Raw genomic sequence first — 25,678 nt, 5'->3', positions numbered from 1 at the left:
CCTTCCTCTCCTTCTCTAATGCTGAGAAACTTGTCCCTGCTTTTATCACATCCCGCATCGATTATTGTAATTCCCTACTGGCAGGTGCCCCTTCTAATCTTATATCACAGCTCCAGCTTATTCAAAACTCAGCTGCAAGAGTCCTTACTCGAACCAGCAGCAGCGAGCACATCACACCCATCCTGCTCCGTCTTCACTGGCTCCCTGTGTCTTACAGAATTGAATATAAAATCCTACTAATAACCTACAAAGCTTTAAATAACCTCGCAACAAACTACATCAGTGACCTTCTCCATCACTATGTACCTGTCTGCCCACTAAGGTCCTCTGATTCTAGCAATCTTGTTGTGCCCCATACTAATCTACACTCCATGGGTGACTGGGCCTTCAGCTGTATAGCGCCCAGACTCTGGAGTGACCTACCAAAATTAATCAGGTCAGCTGACTCCATGAATTCTTTTAAAAAACAACTCAAAACTCATCTGTTCAGGAAGGTTTTTAGCTCTACTTGACTTTATTACCCTTCTCTCAGTTTACCTCTCTGTCAAGATGCTCATGTAACCTGTATGTGTGTGCAAGACCATCAATTATGTTGTCTGTTTTTTTTTTCAGAATTTACTGTCTTAATCTTCTTTATTTATTTATCTGGTTTGTACAATGCTATATACTGTATATTCTGCCGTTCTTTATTATATTCTGTAAGTGCCTTGAGCATGGGAAAGGCGCTATATAAATAAAATGTATTATTATTATTATTATGTCAAGGTGAATTGCAGATGTCTTGAAAAAGGAAGAAGGGTCAACACTGCAAATATTGACTCTTTGCATAAACTTCATGTCATTGTCAATAAAAGCCTTTGAAACTTCTGAACTGCTTGTAATTCTACTTCAGTTGTACCAGAGAAACATCTGACAAAAGATCTAAAAACATTGAAGCAGCAAATTTTGTGAAAACCAACACTTGGTGTCATTCTCCAAACTTTTGGCCATGACTGTACTACCACGTGACCCTCTCAGTGCTGCTAACTCGAGGGTGAGACCAGGCTCACATACTTTTTCTTGCCACTGTATGTGAGTTTTTTCATCAGGTAATCTGCATTGTACATAAATCATAGGCACCTCTAAAATGGCACCGTATTCGTGGTCATGTCCAGATGCTGGCAGAATAAGCTCTGGCCAACATAAGATGGTCAACTGGATGATGTGGTTTGAATACAGGATGGATTTACTGTCTATGTGACAAAAACATGTCAATCCCAGTAACTTTTCCATGGCTTTCTATTTCCAGGCAGCCAGAAACTGCTTAGTAGGAGAAAACTACGAAGTGAAAGTGTCAGACTTTGGGATGACCAGGTAAGCTAAACTTGGTGAATGAATCCATACAAACAAATGACACAGAAGATAACAATGTACTGTATGCCTTAAAAGCAACAAAGTATTCATATTTGATCAATATACTGTATTTATATAAGATCTTTCGTACTTGGAAATTACATGTGGAACTCTAATATTTCAGTTTTCTTTTCAACTCTTGTTTGCTACAGCAGAGATTAAGTTAGGGTCTTCAAAATACACTATATGCCCAAAAGTTTGAAGACTCCTTGCCATCACACCTTTAAGAGCTTATCGAACATCCCATTCCAAAACAGGTCAGGTCAGGTTGGGGAGCATGCACTGGTAGAGTGTGTCGCTCTACCCACCACATGATGACACAGCTCCGGATCTCGATTGGCAACCCCCCAGGCAGACACGTGGTCCAGTCCCACCCTCCAGAAATGACCCTCTATCTGCTGCAGCCAGATGTTACGTGCGTGTCCCCTTGGCCTGGTCCAGCCACTCAGGTCCTCAACAAAGAGGGTCCTGTGAGCCAGATCACCCTTGGGGAATTGTGCCACATGGCCATAGTGCCGTAACTGATGCTCCGTCACAGTGCAGGTCATGTGACTCATTCGGAACTCCATGAGCAGCACAAAGTCAAACCAGTGGTACCCAAGGATTCTTCAATGAGACACAATACTGAAGGAGTCAGGTCACTGGATAGCATCCATGTCTCGCAACTATATAGCAAAACGGGAAGCACCAGGACTCTAAAGACTTGGACCTTCATCCTTTTGCGTCACACACTCATTTCCAGTGACCTCATGATCCCCCCATGCTCTTCTAATCTGTCTATTGACTTCATAGGAAGAATCACCAGAGACATGAATGTCACTGCCGAGGTAAGTAAACCTCTCGACAAGGTCGACACTCACTCTACAGAGAGACACACTGCTGATGGCCGTGCCCAAGAGGTCATTAAAGGCCTGGATCTCGTTTTTTATCAGGACACTCGCAAGCCCAGACACTCTGACTCCTCACTCAGTCTCTTGAGAGCCCTGATCAGAGCTTCCATTGACCTCATGAAGATCACAACATCATCGGCAAAGTCAAGATCAGTGAATCTCTCTTCACCAACAGGTGCCCCAGAGCCGCTGGACCCCACGACCCTGCCCAACACCCAGTCCATGCAAACATTGAACAGAGTAGGACCAAAAACACACCCCTGATGAACCCAAGAATCAACTGGGATAAACACAGAGGTCTTGCTTTCACTCTGCACAGCACTCACAGTACCAGTGCACTGGCTGGCCATGATATCCAGCAACCTCGAGGGGATCCTGTGAAGTCTCAGGATGTCCCACAGAGCAGCTCAATCAACTAAGTCAAACGCTTTACAAATATCGTCAAATGCTGCAAAGAAACCATGGGCATTAACAACTCTTCTTGGAAGGCTTTCCACAAGATTGTGGAGTCTGATGGTGGGAATTTGTGCCCATTTGTGAGGTCAGGTACTGATGTTGGACAAGAAGACCTGGTTCACATCCTGCATGTGCTAAACAGATTTGAGGTTCAGACCACTCTTGTTCCTCTGGATCTTTATGGACCTGGCTGTCATGCTGGAACAGAATAGGATCTTCACAAACAGGAAGCACACAATCGCCTAAAAATCTTTGTCTGATGCAGCATTAACAGGACCCTTCAAAGGAACCAAGGGGCCGAGCCCAAACCCTGCCATTATCCCTCCTTCACCAAACTTTACAGTAGGCCAAGTCAAGTCAAGTAGCTTTTTATTGTCATTTCAACCATACACAGTTAGTGCAGTACATAGTGAAATGAAATGGCGTCCCACCACGACCACGGTGCTACACAGAACACAAGACTACACATAAAAACGTGAAGTGCAGGCATGTGCAGACATTGCAGGACAGTGGAAAGACAGACAGCGGTACAAACGAAGACAGTTCAGCACCAACCAGTACACAAGTATGATATCTAAAGGTACAAAAACTAACAGGTTGAGCAAATAATGTGACAATATCTTAACAGAAGGAACAGATGTGAACGTGACACTTGAAGTAGCAGTAACAGTATAATAATAAATGTGATAATAAATATCTAGTTGAGTGGGAAGGTGTATGTGTGTTATCGGACTAATTCTGAGTGTTTAAGAGTCTTACGGCTTGAGGGAAGACATCGTTACACATTCTGGTCCCGAATGCTTTGGTACCTTTTTCTACATGGCAGAAGGGTGAGTAGTTTATGTGAGGGGTGCGTCGGGTCCTCCACAATACTGATGGCTTTGTGGATGCAGTGTGTGGTGTGCATGTACATTACGATGATCTTCTGAGCTGTCCTCACTCTGCCCTTCAGGGTCTTTCAATCCACGATGGTGCAATTCCCAAACCAAACAGTGATGGAGTTGCATCTGGATGCTCTCAATAGTCCCTCAGTAGAAGGTGGTGAGCATGAGTTGGTGGGAGATTGGCTTTCCTCTGTCTTTGCCGAGAAGTAAAGAATTCACACTAAAACATGGCGTATGGCTAAAAGTCGAAATGTGCGTATGCACAAAAAATTCAGATCATGAAAACCGTGCGTAAGCCAAGTTGCACGCACTTCCACTCCATAAATCCTGGTCAGTGTGAAATGTAATGCTCGTGCACGCGCCTGCCGCCCCTCTCAGACTCCTCCCAGAATTACACCTCTTTGAATATGCAAATCAATATAACTATTCCCTTAAGCTCAGCCTTCTGAGAAAAGACAATGGCAAAAGCACAGGGAAAAAAGAAGAATATCAGCGAGGGGCAAGTGGAGGCAAAGAAAAACGTATTATTTGTTAGTTTAAGCAGTTGGATAAACAACAAAAAGAAAATGATCGAAAGTTCAAGTTCAGAAAGTCACACTGTGCCCAAAATAAAAAAAGAAGTGGTCAGATATCAAAGTCGCGTGAAATGGCGAGTCGTAGCCCACTGTCTGAGTGTCATATGAAAGCTTATTAGGGTACAGAGAAAATAAAATAAAATAGGGACACAGTGAGAAAAAAAAGCTCGAAATGTCAACTTTAATCACGTAGTTTATTTTGTCATTAAAGTAGAACGTCATAAACTTAAAATTGTTTAACTTACTAGATTCTCATATCCCATCCCAAATAGCACATTAAATGCTTCGTATTCTTTGTGTTCTTCTATGTACTCTTACAGTCATATGAAAAAGTTTGGGAACCCCTCTTAATTCTTTGGATTTTTGTTTCTCATTGGCTGAACTTCCTTTTAATATCTGACATGCCTTATGGAAACAGTAGGATTTCAGCAGTGACATTAAGTTTATTGGATTAACAGAAAATATGCAATATGCATCATAATAAAATTAGATAGGTGCATAAATGTGGGCACCGCCTCCTTTTGCAAATCTAACAGCCTCTAGACGCTGTCCTCCTGTAGCCTCTGATGAGTGTCTGACTCTGGATGGAGGTATTGTTGACCATTCTTCATACAAAATCTCTCCAGTTCACTTCAATTTGATGGACAGCCTGCTTCAAACCATCCCATAGATTTTTGATTTTATTCAAGTCAGGGGACTGTGACGGCCATTCCAGAACATTGTACTTCTCCCTCTGCATGAATGCCTTTGTAGATTTCCAATTGTATTTTGGGTCATTGTCTTGTTAGAATATCCAACCCCTGCATAACTTCAACTTTGTGACTGATGCTTGAACATTATCCTGAAGAATTTGTTGATATTGGGTTGAATTCATCTGACCCTCGACTTTAACAAGGGCCCCAGTCCCTGAACTAGCCACACAGCCCCACAGCATGATGGAACCTCCACCAAATGTGACAGTAGGTAGCAGGTGTTTTTCTTGGAATGCGCTGATCTTCTTCTGCCACGCGAAGCGCTTTTTGTTATGACCAAATAACTCCATTTTTGTCTCATCAGTCCAAAGCACTTTGTTCCAAAATGAATCTGGCTTGTCTAAATGAGCATTGGCATACAACAAGCGACTCTGTTTGTGGTGTGAGTGCAGAAAGGGCTTCTTTCTCATCACTCTGCCATACAGATGTTCTTTGTGCAAATTGCACTGAATTGTAGAACGATGTACAGATACACCATCTGCAGCAAGATGTTCTTGCAGGTCTTTGGAGGTGATCTGTGGGTTGTCTGTAACCATTCTCACAATCCTGCGCATATGTTACAGGTTAATTACAATCAGATGCCTTAAACTAAAAAACGATATGTGGTTAATTTCAGTGTATTTGATAAAGCTGCGTCAGGGATGTGGATCTAAAAAGTAAAGGGAAACCACACATTGACAATGGCACTGCTTTGACGCTGGGTGCCGCCAGTTTGCAAAACTGAGCCGAAAACGTGCGTATGCAATGGTTTGACCTGGCGTGAAAATGTGCGTGGCTTTATGCCAAGTTTAGTTTTTATACACCATGATGAGAGCATGGAAACAGGCGTATGCAACATTTTTTTGCATATGCACCATTTACACATAAGGCCCCAGGTGAGGTTCTCCGCTCAGATGGACACCAAGGAATTTGATGCACTTGACAATCGAGCCGTCAAGGTACAGAGTGGTCACTTCTAGTTCGTCTGAAATCAACAAACAGCTCCTTTTATTGTAATAAATTCATTAAAAGCAAGTAACATTCCATACAAACAAGTCTAACTTAACAAAACTAAATTCAAGTCAAACTCCACCCAAGAGAAAGAGAGGAAGGTCAACAGAGTAGAAAAGAGGGAAGAGAATCCTTTTCCCCAAAATAAATGCTTATTCTAAAATGTTATTGATTAGATCCTGCCAGGTTTTGAAAATGTTTTGCACAGATCCTCTAAGTGAGAATTTGATTTTTTCCAATTTCAAATAGTAGATAACATCTGTTTCCTACATGACTTAACAGAGGTGAGTTAGGATTCTTCCAGTTGAGCAAAATAAGTCTACGTGCTAATAGTGAAGTAAAGGCAATTCCAGTTTGTTTGTCCCCTCTGGGAGTCCACCAAACACAGCTGTTAGTGGGATAGGAGGGATTGGGACAGCAAGGCTGTCTGATAGACATTTAAAGATTTTGCTCCAGAATGATGTTAATTTGGTGCACACCCAGAACATGTGGCTCAGTGAGGCTGGAGCTTGATTGCAACGTTCATAGGTTGGATCTTGCCCTGGAAACATTTTGGACAATTTTAAACGAGAGAGATGTGCTCGTTAAAAGATTTTAAGTTGAATGATTGTATGCTTTGCACATATGGAGCTCAAGTGAATTCTGTACATGGCTGCCTTCCACTCTTTTTCTGTAATGTTGATTGAGAGATCCTTTTCCCACTTTACTCTGGGATCTTTAAAAGGAAGGGACTTTAAAATGTTTTTATATGTTATACAAATGTTGTCTGAGTCCTCAAGATTGATCAATATTTCTTCTGGAATAGAACTAAGTGGGAGGTGAAGAAAATTGGGCAGATTTTGTTTAGCAAAGTTTCTAATTTGGAAATTTGTGTAATTGTTCGTAAGACGCAAAGACATTATTTATATACAAATCTCTAAGTGATTTAATAGCAATACGTTTTCCAAACATTAAAAACTGTGTAAGTTTCAGAGGGTGGAAAAAGGTCATTATCATGTAGGGGTGCCACAGATAAAAGCTTCTCTTTCTTAAAGTTCTTCCTACATTGGTTCCATGTTCCAAGTGAGTGAAGCACAATTGGGTTGTTAGTATATTGGCGATGACTCGTATTTACTGGGGTACAAAGCAAGGAATATAAAGAAGTACTGCAGGATTTGGTTTTTATTGCAGACCAAGCCTGTGTACATTCATCTATTTGTGTCAATGCCCAGGTTTTTATAACTTGTATGTTTGCCACCTAGTAATAAAACTGAAGTTAGGTAGTGCCATGCTGCCTTCTGCTTTAGGTTGTTGTAAAGTCGCCCTTTGGATAAATTCAGGTTGTTGGCTTTGCACCAGTCCATTAACAATTTCCAATTGGAAATTTACACTGGGATTAATAAAGTATCTATCTATCTATCTATTGTGAAATGTAAGCATTGAGAATCAACAACAGCTCAGCCATAAAATGGTGGACCACGCAAACTCACAGAATGGGACTGCTGAGCGCTAAAACACCTAAAACATAAAAATGGCCTCTCCTCTGTGGCAACCACTCACAACAGAGTTTTAAACTGCCTCTGGAAGCAACGTCAGCACAAGAATTGTGCGTCGGGAGGTTCATGAAATGGGTGTCCATGGTCGAGCAGCTACACACATGCCTAAGATCATTATGGACAATGCCAAGTGTTGGCTGGAGTGAAGTAAAGCCCACCACCATTGGACTCTAGGGCGTTGGAGTTGTCATCCTCGGGGTTTCATATTAGGGTTATGTTGGGTTAGAGAGATAAACTACAGGATAATGGGAGCTTCAGGTCTACAACAGGTAACTAAATCTAATAAAGCCCCATTGCCAGGTGATGAGCCCAGAAGTCTGCAACTGCAGAGGTGATCCTTAAAGGCCACCATTACCACCAGATCTTTCACCCATTCTACAGGCAGTTCCAAACTACCTCTGAAAGCAATATCAGCACAAGAACTGTGCGTCAGGAGCAAAACGAATTGGGTTTCCATAGCCGAGTAGCTACACACGAGCCTAAGATCACTATGGACAATGCCAAGCGTTGGCTAGAGAGGTGTAAAACATGACGCCATTGGATTGTGGAGCAAAGGAAACATGGAGTGATGAGTCACACTTTGCTACCTGGCAGTCTGATGGACGAATCTGGATTTGGCGGAATGCTACCTTCCAGACTGCATAGTGCCATGACATGATTGTGGTGGGCATCATCAGCAAGAACGATGAGTCCGGAATAATAGCGCTTACAGTCGACCGGGGCAAGTCTAGCAGATCAGACATTTTAGTACTGACATGTGGCAAAGGTGGCATCCTATGATACTGCCATGTTCAAAGTCACCAAGCTCTATATTGGTCAGTGGTGATTGCATGACTATGTGCTGATTTGATGCCCCTGTTAACAACAAAACACCTGAACTCACTCATTTGGAGAGGTGTCCACATACGTTTGGCCGTATAGCATAACTTTAGGTGCTTTCAGTAAGTTACTGAAATTTAATATCCTGCCAGTAGGGGGCACACATATTTTGTCTTGCAATTTTTGCATACCATGCAGCCAATGAGAAGGCAGTACAAGGCAAAAATACTTTATGGACGAACGTCTTTTTCGAGTGACATTTTCCTTTTTTATGTTTTTTAAGGTTTGTCCTGGATGATCAGTACACAAGCTCCCTGGGTTCGAAGTTTCCAGTGAAGTGGTCAGCGCCTGAGGTTATCCAATATTCCAAATTCAGCAGCAAGTCTGATGTATGGTCCTTTGGTAAGGAGACATTTTGAATTGTTAAGTGTGGTGAGTCTTTCAGTGGACAGACACACAGCACCATTATGTTCTTGGATCAATGTATAATGTTAGCCCATGAGGGAGGAACCCTGGCTGATTTATGACATGATGCATAGGAGGAAGGTTAGAGTGTTTGGGAAAACAAGATGGAAGGGGAATACGGCAGGAGAATTGTGAGGAGCCTGGAAGTTGTTGCACGGTGTGGCAAATGAAAGAGAAATGTGAAGTGGTGTAGTGAGAGTAGAATCTAAAGGACTTTAGGATCGTCTCATCAGTGTGAATAGGAGAAGTGATACTTCAGTTTTAGTTGTGGACACCAACGAGTGGTCCAGCTCTCCAAACACCCAACACAAACAGGCATTGGACACAAGGTAAAAGCCAAAAGAGCCTTTTATTGGGGAAAACTCTTCTCAACAAGCGTTTCCTACCACCACAGCCACCGGTATGTGCAATAAGCTCTGCGTAGCACAAGAAATACACTCTTGGTCTCTCACTGCTTCCTCCACTCCTCCTCCCAAGCTTTGTCCAAATTCCACCCGACTCTGGCATGATGATGTGAGATAGGCAGTCCCTTTTATTTTAACCATCCCGCTCCTGATCTTCCTCAAACGTGGTATGTAAGCACTTCTAGGTGAGGCAGAAACCCCATGATGTAGGGACTCCCCAATCCCGCAGTTCCCCCTGGTGGCCCCCATGGGACCCAACAGGGCTTTTGCCTGGGAATTCAACACCCAGCCTGCCCTACAGGGATTTGAGCCTAGACTCGCTGCTATCTAGTGTCCCTGGGGGAGACAAGCCCTGTGTAAGCGGTCTCCCACTTCCATCCTAAGGGTTTCCCAGCCGGGTAAGGATGCCAGCCATCCCTCACATAGTTTAACATTATTGTCAAAAAGTGGACGTTTGCTCTGATCCAGTCAGCAACATACTGTAATATATTAAAAAAAGAAAAACACAAAAAAAAAAAAAAAACAGAAAAACGTTTGAAATGCAAAAGAAATTATCTAGTTCAGATGCAAACCTACTTCAGACTGCCCCAAGATGGTGTTAGAGTCGGTTATGACATCTGGAATCTGGAAGGGGTGGGTACAGGAAGGCACAAACCAGAAGTGACTTCAGTGACAGAGGAGCTGCCAATCATCCTTTAAGCAGGAGGGGATAAGAGAGAAGGCATTAGACAATAGCGCCACCCTCTGGCTTGGAGGGTAACAGTTATTAAATGAACCCTGAGGTCATGTCTGGGACACACATGTGTGACAACACAAAAGCACATTCCTACAGTATATACTGTATATAAAACAGTGATGCCCTCCATATTAAATAAGAGAGGCTTAGATTTGCAGAAACACGCTAACCGATGCAATCAGAGAATGTGGCTGATCTGCTTTCTGTCACCCCATCTTACCCCAGGTGTTGTAATGTGGGAAGTCTTCAGTGAAGGGAAAATGCCATATGAGAACCGCTCAAATGGAGAAGTGGTGGAAGCCATTGGAGCTGGGCAGAGACTTCTGAGACCCAAACTGGCATCTGACTTTATCTACCAGCTAATGGAGTGGTGCTGGAAGGAGGTAAGTAGATAAGAGAGGCACTATATAACATTTGAATAGACACATTTTTATGAAACACAATTTGTGGATAGATAGATAGATAGATAGATAGATAGATAGATAGATAGATAGATAGATAGATAGATAGATAGATAGATAGATAGATAGATAGATAGATAGATAGATAGATAGATAGATAGATAGATAGATAGATAGATAGATAGATAGATAGATAGATAGATAGATAGATAGATAGATAGATACTTTATTAATCCCAAGGGGAAATTCACATACAATATTAAGGATAAGATTGAGCAACACATGGTAAGAATAGGAGTTATTAGGAACAGTCAGCGTGGGTTCAGAAGAGGGAGGTCGTGTTTCACTAACATGCTGGAATTCTATGAGGAGGCAACAAAAGGATATGATCAGAGTGGAGCAGATGAGATTATTTATCTGGACATTCAGAAAGCATTTGATAAGGTGCCACATGAGAGGTTGGGCATCAAATTAAAAGAAGTGGCAGTTCAGGGTGATGTTTGTAGACAGGTGCAGAATTGGCTCAGACACAGCAAGTAGATGGAGATGGTGTGAGAACCTCATCAGAAGTGGCTGATGTTAAGAGTGTTGTCCAGCAGGGGTCAGTGCTGGGGCCGCTGCTATTTTTAATATATAGAAATGATTTAGATACTGTAGGAATATAAGAAACAAGCTGATTAGGTTTGCAGATGGTATGCGTTAAATCATTACAGAAGGACTTGGACAGCAGACAGGCCTGGGCAGATTTGTGGTTGATGGAATTTAATGTCAGTAAAGGTAAAGAATTACAAATAGGAAGTAAAAATGTTTGTTTTGAATACACAATGGGATGTCTGAAAATCGAGAGTACACCTTATGAGAAGGATTTAGGAGTCATAGTGGACTCGTCATTATGAACTGCCAGACAGTGTTCAGAAGCCATTTAGAAGGCTAACAGAATGTCAGGTTATATAGCGCCTTGATGTGTGGAGTACAAGTCACAGGAGGTTCTGCTCAAGCTTTATAACGCACTGGTGAGGCCTCATCTGGAGTGCTGGGTGCAGTTTTGGTCTCCAGGCTACAAAAAGGACATAGCAGCACAAGAAAAGGTCCAGAGAAGAGCGACTGGGCTGATTCCAGGAGATGAGTTATGAGGAAAGATGAAAAGAGCTGAGCCTTTACAGTTTAAGCAAAAGAAGATTAAGAGGTGACCTGACTGAAGTGTTTAAAATTATGAAGGGAATTAGTGCAGTGGATCGAGACGGTGACTTTAAAATGAGGTCATCAAGAACACGGGGACACAGTTGGAAACTTGTGAAGGGTAAATTTTACAAAAACATTAGGAAATTTTTCTTTACATAGACACTTGCAATAAGTGATAAAATAGCATGGGAAACAGCAGGACTTTAAGGAGTTTCAAAACTTGACTTGATGTTTCTGTAGAAGAATTAAGTGGATAGGACTGGCGAGCTTTGTTGGGCTGAATGGCCTGTTCTCATCCAGATTGCTCTAATGTTCTAACAAGTAAAAGGGACCTTACATACTTATTTTCTTTCTTTTGGTTTTTCCTCCACAGAGACCAGAAGATCGACCGTCCTTTACTATTCTCTTCCACGAGCTGGCAGAACTGGCTGATTTATAAGTGGTGAAATGACACCTCACATTCGGGCAGCTCTCACAAGATCAACAGATACCTGAACGAGTGGCAGCCATTAAGGATGTGCACTGCCAGCCAGGGCTCTGTGCTCATTTACTTCCATCAGTGCATTTGCATTAATATTTAATTTGAACTGTATGTGTGTGTGTAATGCAGGATGTTTGTCTGCAGAGGGCAGCAGAGAGTTGCCTTCAAGTTCTCGTTCAGCAGAGAGCCGCCACACGGCTGGCTGAAAGCAGTGGTATCAGTGCGGTGGGCTCGGTGCCCTGTGTCGAGGCTCCATAAGAGAGATGTTGGGCAATCCTGATATTTGTCAAGTCAACACCTCAACTCTCGAGGAAGAAGGTTTGAGTGCCAGCATTCCAAAGCAGAGGTAATACTTCACACAGACTTCATTAGTATGCCTTCAGAGCGTTCTTTTGTGTTCGTTGTCCCTTAAAATGTTGGGTACGCTATCAACCAGCTGTTTTAAAAATGTTTTTTAATATGTAAGAGAAATCAACAGCTTCTATTGCTTGTTATCTGCTTAATGATATGTTAGTTGAGTGAAAGAAATGAAGAGAGGAGAAGACGAGAAGGTTTCACGGATAGGAAGTCAGAGGTTACACTCTCGAGTAGGTCCGCTTCCATGAAGCGTCTCAGCAACGTGTCCCAGTTTTATTGGGTGAATGAAATTCTAAAGATGTTATTGTTATTGAATACATATTATTTATAGCAGGGGTCGGCACCCTTTCAGCGGTGACGTGCCAAACCTATGTTACAATGTTATTTAGCGTGCCAACATAATTCTACCAATTTTGTTATATATAATATCGAAATTAGTCCGGTTATAATGGGCATTAAAAGTATATTATAACCGGATCTTATATTATTGGCCATTCAGTCATTGTTTAATCTGCTATATCCTAACACAGGGTCACTGGGGGTCAATCCCAGGGTGCAAAGCAGGAACAAATCCCTGGACAGGGTGCCAGCCCACTACAGGGCACACACACACCTAACCTGCATGTCTTTGGACTGTGGGAGGAAACCCACGCAGACATGGGGAGAACATGCAAACTCCACGCAAGGAGGACCCGGGAAATGAACCCAGGTCTCCTTACTGCCAGGCAGCAGCGCTGCCACTGTGCCACCGTGCCACCCCATTGGCCAATTCAATATTGTAAAAAGTGTGTCAAAATTCAGTGGTTGAGGATGGTAATCAGCTGTAAACTGCAACAAAACTTGCCGTTATGTTTTAGTTCGACTTTCTTTGCCATAAGGAAAGTTAGCTTTTTTGATTTGACCTCGATTCCCTGTGCGTGTGTGAGTAGTGAAGCACAAACAACATCTAAAATGGCATCGACCTCTGGTGAAAGACCAAAGCGAAAGCACAAAGCAAAATACTCCGTAGATGACGATTTGCTTATTATCACTGAATCAAACTCTGACTTCTCAAACTCTGATTTTGATGCAAGTGATCTGGAGATGGAGGTAGCTGATCGCTCCAAAGATGATTGTGGTACTGAGCATGTTCGTGTAGCTCAGGGGTCTCCAGCTCCGGTCCTGGAGGACCACCGTGGCTGCAGGTTTTCATCCTAACCTTTTTCTTAATGAGTGACCTGTTTTTGCTGCGAATTCAATTCTACTGAATTCATTTTAATTGACTTGTTCTTGAAGACTCAGACTCCTTAATTGTTTCTTTTTCCTTAATTAGCAGCCAAACAATAATGAGACACAAAATGAGCCAAAACAACTGGTGTCCATCATACAATATCTGAACATAAAGAATGATGAAGGTCTCAGGAATGAGGATCTGCTCAGGTCCCCAAAACATTTTAACAGAGCTCTTAGAAAAGAGGAGATTAACGATTTCGGAAATGTCTGCTAATGCATCATGACAGTAGCATCAAGCCATGGGATTAAAGAACGGGTTTAATTAACAACAAGACTCGGCACCTCATTAAGCAGCTTGTTGGAGTGGAGTTTGAGGCCCTGACTTAGTTGGTCTTCTGTTGACTCACACACTTCAAATTTCATTTCTGTGTAAGGAAATAAATGAAGCAGTTCAGAGAAATGATGAATGTAGTGAAAAGTCAAGCAAAATGACACCTTTTATTAACTAACTAAAAAGATTACAATATGCAAGCTTTCGAGGCAACTCAGGCCCCTTCTTCAGGCAAAAATGTAATACAGAAAATGGAGTTCCCTGTGTTTATATACACACACTAGGACAAGAAACAACATTGGAAAACCTTTAAATGAGACCTCTTACATGTAAAAAATGAATAGACTCCTTCAGGCTAGGGTTCATTTAACAAGAGAGAAGAACAATGTATAGCCAAGATCCAAAGATCTTGACCATACGTTGTTCTTCTCTTTGATAAATTCTTATCCAAAGATCTTGACCATATATTGCTTTTCTCTCTTGTTAAATTCTTATACAAAGATCTTGACTATACATTGTTCTTCTCTCTTGTTAAACTCTTATCCACAGATCTTGACCATACATTGTTTTTCTCTCTTGTTAAATTCTTATACAAAGATCTTGACTATACATTGTTCTTCTCTCTTGTTAAACTCTTATCCACAGATCTTGACCATACATTGTTTTTCTCTCTTGTTAAATTCTTATACAAAGATCTTGACTATACATTGTTCTTCTCTCTTGTTAAATTCTTATCTAAAGATCTTGACCATACATTGTTCTTCTCTTTGGTAAATTCTTATCTAAAGATCTTGACCATACATTGTTCTTCTCTCTTGTTAAATTCTTATCCAAAGATCTTGACCATACGTTGTTCTGTCTTGTTAAATTCTTATCCAAAGATCTTGACCATACATTGTTCTTCTCTTTGGTACATTTTTATCTAAAGATCTTGACCATACGTTGTTCTTCTCTCTTGTTAAATTCTTATCCAAAGATCTTGACCATACATTGTTCTTCTCTTTGGTTAAATTCTTATCCAAAGATCTTGACCATACATCGTTCTTCCCTCTTGTTAAATTCTTATCCAAAGATCTTGACCATACGTTGTTCTGTCTTGTTAAATTCTTATCCAAAGATCTTGACCATATATTGCTTTTCTCTCTTGTTAAATTCTTATACAAAGATCTTGACTATACATTGTTCTTCTCTCTTGTTAAACTCTTATCCACAGATCTTGACCATACATTGTTTTTCTCTCTTGTTAAATTCTTATACAAAGATCTTGACTATACATTGTTCTTCTCTCTTGTTAAATTCTTATCTAAAGATCTTGACCATACATTGTTCTTCTCTTCGGTAAATTCTTATCTAAAGATCTTGACCATACATTGTTCTTCTCTCTTGTTAAATTCTTATCCAAAGATCTTGACCATACGTTGTTCTGTCTTGTTAAATTCTTATCCAAAGATCTTGACCATATATTGTTCTTCTCTTTGGTACATTTTTATCTAAAGATCTTGACCATACGTTGTTCTTCTCTCTTGTTAAATTCTTATCCAAAGATCTTGACCATACATTGTTCTTCTCTTTGGTTAAATTCTTATCCAAAGATCTTGACCATACATCGTTCTTCTCTCTTGTTAAATTCTTATCTCAGATTCGCTTTGATCTCTCACCAGATGTCAGTGCCATTTTTGCCGTTGTGCGCGCCTTGCTACTCACATGAGCATAGGGAATCTCAGTCAAATCAATGAATCTAACTTTCCTTCTACCAACAAGAGTCCAACGTAACGGCTGGTTTTGTCACAGTTTACAGTTGATTACCATCGTCAACTCCTCCTTTTGACAAAAGTCGACATCAGCCTTGGAAGAGTTACAATGAATTCACAAGGATTTAGTTAGCAGCACAAACAGGGCACTCATTAAAAAAAAAAGGGTAAGAATGAAAACCTGCTGCCACGGTGGTCCTCCAGGACTGGACTTAGCGTCCCCTGGTGTAGCTGATGCATCTACAGCAACATTCGCTTGGGAGGACCACCACTTATGATGACAAGAGATACAAACCAGACTCCTTCGTACTGCGACTGCCATCACCAGCACCACCCACCTGACCTGTGAAGATAGCCAGGGCAGACAGCCATCGAGCCGCCATCCATGCAGCCACAAGAAACAGTGATTTATGTGGGAAACCATCGCTTTGGGTGCTTTTCTGAAAATGGAGTTTTTTGGAAAAAGAGTTAACAGCCCCGTTCAGGCTTATTGACTCACTGCTTGAGTTTGTCTGCGATCCTCTTCTTCCTTGTTACTGTATTTTTCATGAAGACATGTAGAAGAAAAAAAAGATCTTGACCATACATTGTTCTTCTCTCTTGTTAAATTCTTATCCAAAGATCTTGACCATACATTGTTCTTCTCTCTTGTTAAATTCTTATCTAAAGATCTTGACCATGCATTGTTCTTCTCTCTTGTTAAATTCTTCTCCAAAGATCAAAGATCTTGACCATGCATTGTTCTTCTCTCTTGTTAAATTCTTCTCCAAAGATCTTGACCATACATTGTTCTTCTCTCTTGTTAAATTCTTTTCTAAAGATCTTGACCATGCATTGTTCTTCTCTCTTGTTAAATTCTTCTCCAAAGATCTTGACCATACACTGTTCTTCTCTCTTGTTAAATTCTTTTCTAAAGATCTTGACCATACATTGTTTTTCTCTCTTGTTAAATTCTTTTCTAAAGATCTTGACCATGCATTGTTCTTCTCATGGAAAGAATGGCATCATGAAATGTCCTTTTAGGATGATGGAAGTGGCAGCGTCCATGTACAGGGTGGTCCACATCTAATTATGCAGATCCAGATTGTCTGGATGACTTTGATTTATGTGGGGACGATTCCAGTTTGGCGTGAAGACGATTCTTCGTGTTGTCAGTTCACACACTTCTCGATGGTCCGGGATTTTTCGGGTGATTTTCTATGTAATAAACTTAAGTTATAGCATAATAAAAATTGCATAATTAGATCTGGACCACCCTATAGGGACCAATATATTGAGTAACGCCATCTCTGGGGTTATGTGGGATTAGTGAGAATAAACTTTCAATCCGTCCCTTTGTTTCTTTGTTGTACTGATTCAATTCTTTCCAATATAAAGGAGGAGGGAGAAGGATTCTAGCTAAACAGATGCTATATGGTATAGTGTGGCCTGTAGGGGGCGTCTCTCAAGACCCCAGACACCACAAGACCAAATACAGTCCCAGGTTCAAATAAATTATCTTAAATTAACAAAATACCTTACCATAGGTTAATCACAAGCACAATTCTTTCCTTCTCTTCTCCTTGACTGTTTCCCAGGTGAGTGTCGTCCCACTCCTCTCCTGACTCCATCTTACCTGAGTAGAGCAGAGCTGGACTCGGGACTTCTAGTGCCACCATACTGCACTCAGGAAGCTCTTCTGGGTCAGGTAAGATGGAGTCAGGTAAGAAAGCCTTTTCCCGGCATCCCCTCCTGACAACAACTGAGGAACCTGACAGTGTTACCCTCCAGGACTACAAGTCCCATGCAGACCTTAGGTACCCAAAGCAGAGTCACATCAGAGGAGTACTGCCACCTATCATATGGGGGGAACAGTTGTTCATGGGAGGCGGTCTCCCTCTGTCCAGTTATTACACACTCCTCCCAGCCAGGAAAGGGAAAAGGAAACATTCTGGCCGGATAAGGAAACACCATTCATCCCAGTTGGGTTGTCAGTCCACATGATGAGTGGTCCATTATATCCATCACAACACACACAAGACACAGGTTGCTGCACCCACCACACGACAAAACAGCTCAAGATCCTGGTTGGCAACCCCCCAAGCCAGACACACGGTCCAGGAGCACCATCCATAAATGACCCTCTATCTGCCACAGCCATGTGTTACGTGGGCATCCCCTTGGCCTGATCCAGCTGCTCAGGTCCACAGCAATGAGGGTCCTGTGAGCCGGATGACCCTCGAGTAATCGCACAACACGGTCGTAGTGCCATAACTGACGCTCCCTCACAATGCAGGTCATGTGCCTCATTTGGGACTCTGTGAGCAACACAAAGTCAAACCAGTGGCATCCAAGGATTCTCAGAAGAGACACTGGAGTCCAGTGTTCATGTCAGGTCACTGGATAGCGTCCATGTCTCACAAACAGGGAACACCTAAAGACTTGGACCTTCGTCCTTTTGCAGAGATATCAGGAGTGCCACACACCCCTTTCCAGCGACCTCATGACCCCCCCATGCTCTCCCAACCCGTCTACTGACTTCATAGTAAGAGTCACCAGAGACATGAATGCCACTGCCGAGGTAAGTAAACCTCACAATGACGAGGTCAACACTCTCTCTACAGACAGACACACTGCTGATGGCCGTGCCCAGGGGGTCATTAAAGGCCTGGATGTTGGTTTTTATCAGGACACTCGCCAGCCCAGACACTCAGACTCCTCGCTTAGTCTCTCAAGATCAGAAAGACACTATATATGATAAATTGATAGCTATGAATGGCACTGTATGATAGATAGATAGATAGATAGATAGATAGATAGATAGATAGATAGATAGATAGATAGATAGATAGATAGATAGATAGATAGATATGAAAGGCACTATATATTAGATAGATAGATAGATAGATAGATAGATAGATAGATAGATAGATAGATAGATAGATAGATAGATAGATAGATAGATAGATAGATAGATAGATAGATAGATAGATAGATAGATAGATAGATAGATAGCAGGCCCGCACCTAGGGAGGGACAACCATGACACTTGTCAGGGGCCCGAGCTAGATAGGGGCCTGCCCTTTTTCGAGTTTTTTTTTTTTTCTCGAAAGGTCCTTTATTATCAAGAAGGGCGCGTCAACGTCATACAGCGGTCGCCAGTGGGTACGATCTTGGATCTAGCTGCTTTGCGTTTGAACTCCATTTCCGTCATCCGTCGAACCGTGGGAAAATGCAAGACGGAGAGCTTCAGCGGCATTCTCATAAAGGCTGTCCCGTGTCCGTCATCAAGATAACATACGCAAGTTGGAATGAGTGCCGGTGGTTATTCATTCAATGCTGGACAGTCGCACTCGCAGTCATGTGAGTATTAAGAGTTAGGGCCTACTGTTCCGTGCACGCTTAGAGTTAGACTTTACAAAAGCTTAGAATTTGGCATTATTTCATTATTATGTGAACAGTGAAGAGAAGCACCTATCTGCGTTAATTTTGTATTTGGACTTTTGGTCTTAACAGTGGCTGTCATCAGACTCACTCAGCAGTCAGAGACAGGTACGCACGCTATTGTACAATACATGCATTGTAATTTAATTTTGTTTAGTTCACCAGTCCAGTAACACGGACATGATATAAATTGAACTAGCGTGTTTTGTTTACAATATATTTCTAATACCACCATCGCTTATCATTATTTTACGTATAGGATCCAGATTGTAAAAAGTATGCGTAGCGTTGAGGATATTTTGTTGTCTCCCTGTCTCTGTGGCACAAGGGGAAAGATCATTCAGCAAACTTGCAATTATAAATAATCATTTGCGGTCGACTATGACCCAGCAGAGGCTGAATGGTCTCGCAACGTAATCCATTGAACATGAACTTGCAAATACCATAAGCTTTGATAAAGTCATTGATGATTTTTCAAATATTAAAATTAGAAAATGGTCAGCAAAGCGTTAAGGGATTAACCCACCAGCCAGTAACTGCTGATTACCATGATGTTTACACAATATGGAGAGATATTTTATATTCAGAATGAGGTTTTCAGAATAAACTATTCCTAGTTAACCATTGACTTTCAAAACCCTTCGTCAAAAACCAGGTTTTCGAAATTAAAATATACGCACATATTTGAAACACGAAAGGGGTCTGAATTCTGTCAGCTGCCTGGGGCCCAGAATTTCCTAGGTGCGGGCCTGTAGATAGATAGATAGATAGATAGATAGATAGATAGATAGATAGATAGATAGATAGATAGATAGATAGATAGATAGATAGATAGATAGATAGATAGATAGATAGATAGATAGATAGATAGATAGATAGCGGGTGACATTCCCCTGCCATGTCAGGACGTGAACACAAGGAGACACTGTGGCAGCAGCTACACCGGGATTGGTGTCCCCATAACTATGGAGGGACACTTGGATTGGGCTTGGATACCTGGAATGTCAGGACAGTGCGTGACTGCCAGCTATAGGCAGAACATTCCCCCATACACTAGATGACAGCTTCCCGTCTGGCAAGCACCAATATGGTCACCCGCAAGGCACCATGGGAGTTGTGGTCCCAGGGTCCTGCCTTGCTCTGTTCTGTGTAGGCCACCAATGAGGCACTGTTGGATACTGATGGCATGAGGACCATTGGGGTCCTGCCTGACCCTAAAGTGTTTCCCAGGGACAACAGTTTAAGCACTGGAAGTACTTCCCAGGTCTGGAATGAAAAGTAGCCTTCCACTCGACCCAGGGAGAGTACTAGTTGGATGTGGAGGAGAAGAAAAGAAAAGAAGTTGTGCTGTATGGCTGAGTTGTATTGAAGGTATTGTTTAAATTAAAAAGCATTTGAATTGAACTGGGACTGTTGTGGTGCACTTGTGTCTGGGGGTTTGGGGTGCTGGTATGCCCCCTAGTGGCGACACTACCAAGTGTTCTTTACATGCTGCTTTACTTTGATTGATAGATCGATAGATATGAAAGGTGCTATATAATAGATAGATAGATAGATAGATAGATAGATAGATAGATAGATAGATAGATAGATAGATAGATAGATAGATAGATTTGAAAGGCACTATATAATATATAAATATGAATGCAAGATAGATAGATTGATTGATAGATTGATACATAGATAAATATATATGAAAGGAACTATATAATAGATAGATAAAGGCACTAAATTAGATACTTGAATAGACATTCAAAGTACTATATTAAAAAATATTTATGTACATGTGAATAGTTCAAGCTAAATGTATGGAGTTTTCATGTGTTTGCACCCCCAAGTCATCGTTATGTCCACAAGTGTGCCGTTTGATTGAATGGCACCTTATTTTCCAGCTCTCCTTGCTCGTGGTCAATGGGTACAAACAATGGCCGAGTGCACAGACGGGCTTCAGGCTACACTCTTTTCAAATCTTCTTCTTTGGCCACATACACACAAATCATACATTGCTGTTTTATTCTTTTTTGCCTTAATTCTTAGTAATTCCTAGAAAGCAGTGAAACGCATGGCTGTCGTAACCGTTAGCTTCATCGGCGCACTTGAATGAAGGCCATTCATAAGCCCTTCAAATTCTTGAGGGATTTCTGCCCTGTACGATTAGGCGTTTATCATTTTCCAGTCTCCAGTAGCTCTTGTTTAGCCATTCCAGAGACATCAGAGTCAATGTCAAGTATTAGGAATTCCAACACAAATGTGACTTTTCAGACACAACAAGGAATTGTAATTTGATTTGATGTCATTTGCCGGAATGTTGAATGGCTCTGTTATCCCTGGTGACCTTCAATTAGCATTTTTACAAAAGAAAGCTGATGTAATTCACAGTTCTGCCTTGCTTGATTTACATACTAAATGGCTAGTAGAGGAATGTACGGATCATGGCAGGCTTTTATTTTCAAATGTTGGGGTTGATAAATGTCGTCAGTTATGTACTGCAAAGTATGTACAGTGTTTAGCACTTATAGTTCTAACATCCCATGTGTATATACTCTATAAAACATATACAGTGCATATACAGTACATATTGTCAGAGAAAGCAAGGTCAGGCTGGCATCCTGGCTGGGTTGGATGTTGATTCCCTACCCAGCCAGGAGGCCTTTATAATGCTAGGACAGTGGGAGTCGTCCTCCCAGAGATGTGAAATCCCCCTGTACACTAGGCGGCAGCATCCCTCTGGCAGAGATCCCATTTGTGCACCTGCAGGGCAGCTTGGGAACAGTAGTCCCGTCAGGCAGCCCTGTTGGGGTACTTGGGTGCCACCAAGCGGTGGTATCAAAAGCACACTCCTTTGTTCTAGGAAGGGGGTTCCATCCAACTCAGAACTGCTTTTTAATAGTAACGAGGTTGCACTGGGAGTATTCCCTGGGTCCAGGCTGAAAAGGAGCTGCTCAGCCTCCCCCAGGTGAGTCAGAATCGGGAGTGGAGTCGGGCAAAACTCACCTGGGAGGAGTGGAGAACAAAGACAATGGAAAGAAAGAATTAGAATTCTTTGAAAAGATAACATGTAAGAAGGTATTTAAATAACAAAAATGCTTTATTTGAACCTGGGACTGTTGTGTCAAGGGGATGGGGCTCAGTTACACCCCCTAGGAGTTCAGTTCTTTGTTTTATTTCCATTTTTTCACTTCTGAATCTTGAATTTATGGTAATGTTACTTTTGTTAATTATCTGCTTTGCTCTCTATGCCCGTGTTATGTTCCATGTGATTTGAGGGTGGTACCCTAAGAGGCGGAGTCACCTGCCATTCACTACAAGTGATTACCCACAACCCTATAAAAGTGGGTGCAACACTCAGGTCCTTGTGGGTCAACTGAATTCACTCCTGGTGGGCTGAGTCCTCTTGTGTGTCTGCTGTGCTTTTGTGATTTTATTTTTTTTTGACTTCATGCTCTGTTTTTGACGTCATTTCAAGATTCTGTATTGCAACTTTGTTCCCCTTAGACTGCCTTTGTGTTGTCAGGAAATTGCTTTTTGCCTTTTGTGCTCCACAGAGTTTCAGGTTATTACAAATCATTTTTGTATCAGTACCTCTTTTATTTATAAAGATTCTACGTGGCTCTCTGTGTTACTAGCCAGGGTTTTTTGATGGTATTTCCCCCTCTAGTGAGCATTTTTGGAACTTTTCAGGACTTCTGTGATTTGGGAACCTGTAGCACATAATGCATAGTGTCCACTATATACATATACATCCATCCATCCATCCATTATCCAACCAGCTATATCCTAACTACAGGGTCACGGGGGTTTGCTGGAGCCAATCCCAGCCAACACAGGGCGCAAGGCAGGAAACAAACGCCGGGCAGGGTGCCAGCCCACTGCAGTACATATACATATATGTATATATATAAATATATATATATACGAATTATATATATATATATATATGTCCTCACAGGTGGTGCAGTGGTAGATTGTGGGTTCGCTTCCCAGTTCCTCCCTGTGTGGATAGTGCTTTGAGTACTGAGAAAAGTGCTATATAAATGTAATGAATTATGGGCGGCACGGTGGCGCAGTGGGTAGCGCTGCTGCCACGCAGTTGGGAGACCTGGGGACCTGGGTTCGCTTCCTGGGTCCTCCCTGCGTGGAGTTTGCATGTTCTCCCCGTGTCTGCGTGGGTTTCCTCCGGGCGCTCCAGTTTCCTCCCAGAGTCCAAAGACATGCTGGTTAGGTGGATTGGCGATTCTAAATTGGCCCTAGTGTGTGCTTGGTGTGTGTGTGTGTTTGTGTGTGTCCTGCGGTGGGTTGGCACCCTGCCCAGGATTGTTTCCTGCCTTGTGCCCTGTGTTGGCTGGGATTGGCTCCGGGAAACCCCCGTGACCCTGTGTTCGGATTCAGCGGGTTGGAAAATGGATGGATGGATGGACATATATATATAAATATATACATATATACACACATATATATGCATACATATATACACATATTGGCGTTGCAGCCACTCAACCCAACACAGACAAATGTAGGAGGCACACTAATAAAACACAAAAGTTTTATTTTCTTTTTCTTCACCTGTGGGCAACGTCTTCCCCATTTCCCACAGGCGCAACACAGTCCCAAAGCACCAACACCACAATACTTTTCTTCTTCTCTCTTCTCTCTTTCCTCGTCACCAAGCTTTGTCTCCCTCCTCCCAACTATGGCTCACCGAGTCCTGTCCGTTGGCCCCTTATATAAGGCACTTCCAGATGTAGAGGAAGAACCACCCGTACGGGCTCAGGAACAGCTGCAGTGCCCCCTGGTGGCACCTCTGGATCCCAACGGGGTTGTAGACAACTCCATCTCCCATGAAGCCCTGTGGGAGTCCGAGGCACCGCTGCAACCCATGGGGACTACCATTTACCATCCACGCTTGCTCCCCCGATCCTTCCAGCGAAGAGATGTCCTGGCCGGGTAAGGGTCCTGGCATTCTGTGACTCTCTCTCTCTCTCTCTCTCTCTCTCTCTCTCTCTCTCTATATATATATATATATATATATATATATATATATATATATATATAGTGGTGCCCGGCTGGGACACCCAGGAGGAGTGGAGGAGGGCTTGTGCCTCCTCCAGGACACGAGGGGGCGTCCTCCCTGGTGGCTTTGGGGACTCCGGGTACGGAGCTTGGAAGCTCAACCTGTAGGGGCCCGTGGTCACTGCCAGGAGGGTGCCCCAATGCCTTGGGAGTGTTGGACCTCAGAACTTCTGCCACACCGGGAAGTGCTGGGGGGAAGAGATGTGGAGACACCCGGTGGACTTCCGGTTTCACCGCTGGGGCTTCTGCCACACAGGGGTGTGGCTACAGGCCCTCAGGATGCAGCTGGAGCCCATCCGGGATGAATAAAAGGGGCCGCCTCCCTCCAGTCAGGAGCGAGAGTCGGGTGGAAGAGGACTAAGCTTGGTGGAGAGGAGTGGAGGCGGACCAAAGACTGAGAAAGACATTGTGCGTGTGGCCAGGACTTAAGGGGTGATTGGTGCTGAGGCACTGGGTATGTGCACTGTATATACTGTGAATAAACACGTGTGTGGTAAAACCATCATGTCTGCCTGTCTGTGTCCGGGCTGTTCCCCACAATATATATATTTATTGTCACAGGAGGCTGGGGGTCAGACCCAGCTGGGACACCTGGAAGGACCGGGAGGTGGTCTATACGTCCCCCGGACTATGAGGGGGCAACCGCCCTGGATGATGAGGTGACCACGGGGATGGAGCAAGGAGGCTCAAAGCCACTGGGACCCGTGGCCACTGCCAGGGGGCTCCCCAAGCGTTTTAGAGCCTGGGAAGGTGGAGGAAGGACATTCCAGGGACACCCGGAGTGCTTCCGGGTGCAAGGACAGCACTTCCGCCACACCAGGAAGTGCTGCTGGAAGAGCTTCATCAGACACCTGGAGCACATCTGGGTGGAAATAAAAGGGGCCACCTCACTCCAATTAGGTACTCAGAGTCGGGAGCGAGAGCGGGACAAAGCTCCCGTGAGGAGAGGAAAGGCGGCCCACAGAGACTCAGAGAAAGGCCCGTGTCGAGGGTGATTGGTGCTGGGAGCACTGTGTGTTGGGCAGATTTTATTTTGAAAATAAACGTGTGTTTTTGTAAAGTGCTGGTGTTAGTTTGATGGTGTTCGGACTTGTGCTCACAATATATGGAAGAAACCTCAATAAATAAATAAATAGGGTGGACAGCCATTCCTGTTGGTGATAGGCCCCGCCCCTTGGAGAGCCATTACCTAGGCCACGCCCCTCGCCCAACACAAATACACAAACAAAAGAGACTTTAATACACAATCCCGGGGAGCATGCGCCCCCAGCTGGAGACAGTTGGTACCCCTTGGTTATTCTGACTGGCGGATACACAAATCGCAAATTGAGATTAAGAGCTGATATGACTGAAGTGTCTAAAATTATAAAGGGAATTAGTGCGGTTGATCCCAGGTGTTAGTTTAAAAATAAATTCTACAACAGCAACACGGGGGGGTCTACACGGTTGGAAACATCTCAATGACAGATTTAGCACCGAGGTTAGGACCTTTTTCTTCACGCAAAGAACAACAAACACGTGGAATAAATGACCAAGAAGTGTGGTGGAGAGATGGACTTTATGGCCCTCCAA

The 25,678-nt window shown here is 42.8% G+C and overlaps 1 protein-coding gene across 1 annotated transcript in view; it reads left to right on the top strand.

Moving 5' to 3' along the window:
• Positions 1-14,254, top strand: part of itk (IL2 inducible T cell kinase) — a 105,891-nt gene extending 91,637 nt beyond the window's left edge. Inside the window, exons 14-17 of the mRNA XM_028813088.2 lie at positions 1,289-1,353; positions 8,577-8,695; positions 10,124-10,281; positions 11,855-14,254. Coding sequence (XP_028668921.1) covers positions 1,289-1,353; positions 8,577-8,695; positions 10,124-10,281; positions 11,855-11,920 — 408 coding nt within the window. The 3' untranslated portion in view covers positions 11,921-14,254. The remainder of the gene's footprint in view (positions 1-1,288; positions 1,354-8,576; positions 8,696-10,123; positions 10,282-11,854) is intronic.
• Positions 14,255-25,678: the final 11,424 nt, after the last annotated feature.

Source organism: Erpetoichthys calabaricus, chromosome 11, assembly GCF_900747795.2.
Source record: "Erpetoichthys calabaricus chromosome 11, fErpCal1.3, whole genome shotgun sequence".
Lineage (NCBI taxonomy): Eukaryota > Metazoa > Chordata > Cladistia > Polypteriformes > Polypteridae > Erpetoichthys > Erpetoichthys calabaricus.
Note: the sequence above shows the minus strand (reverse complement) of the source record. Positions and strands in the feature narration are given on the sequence as shown.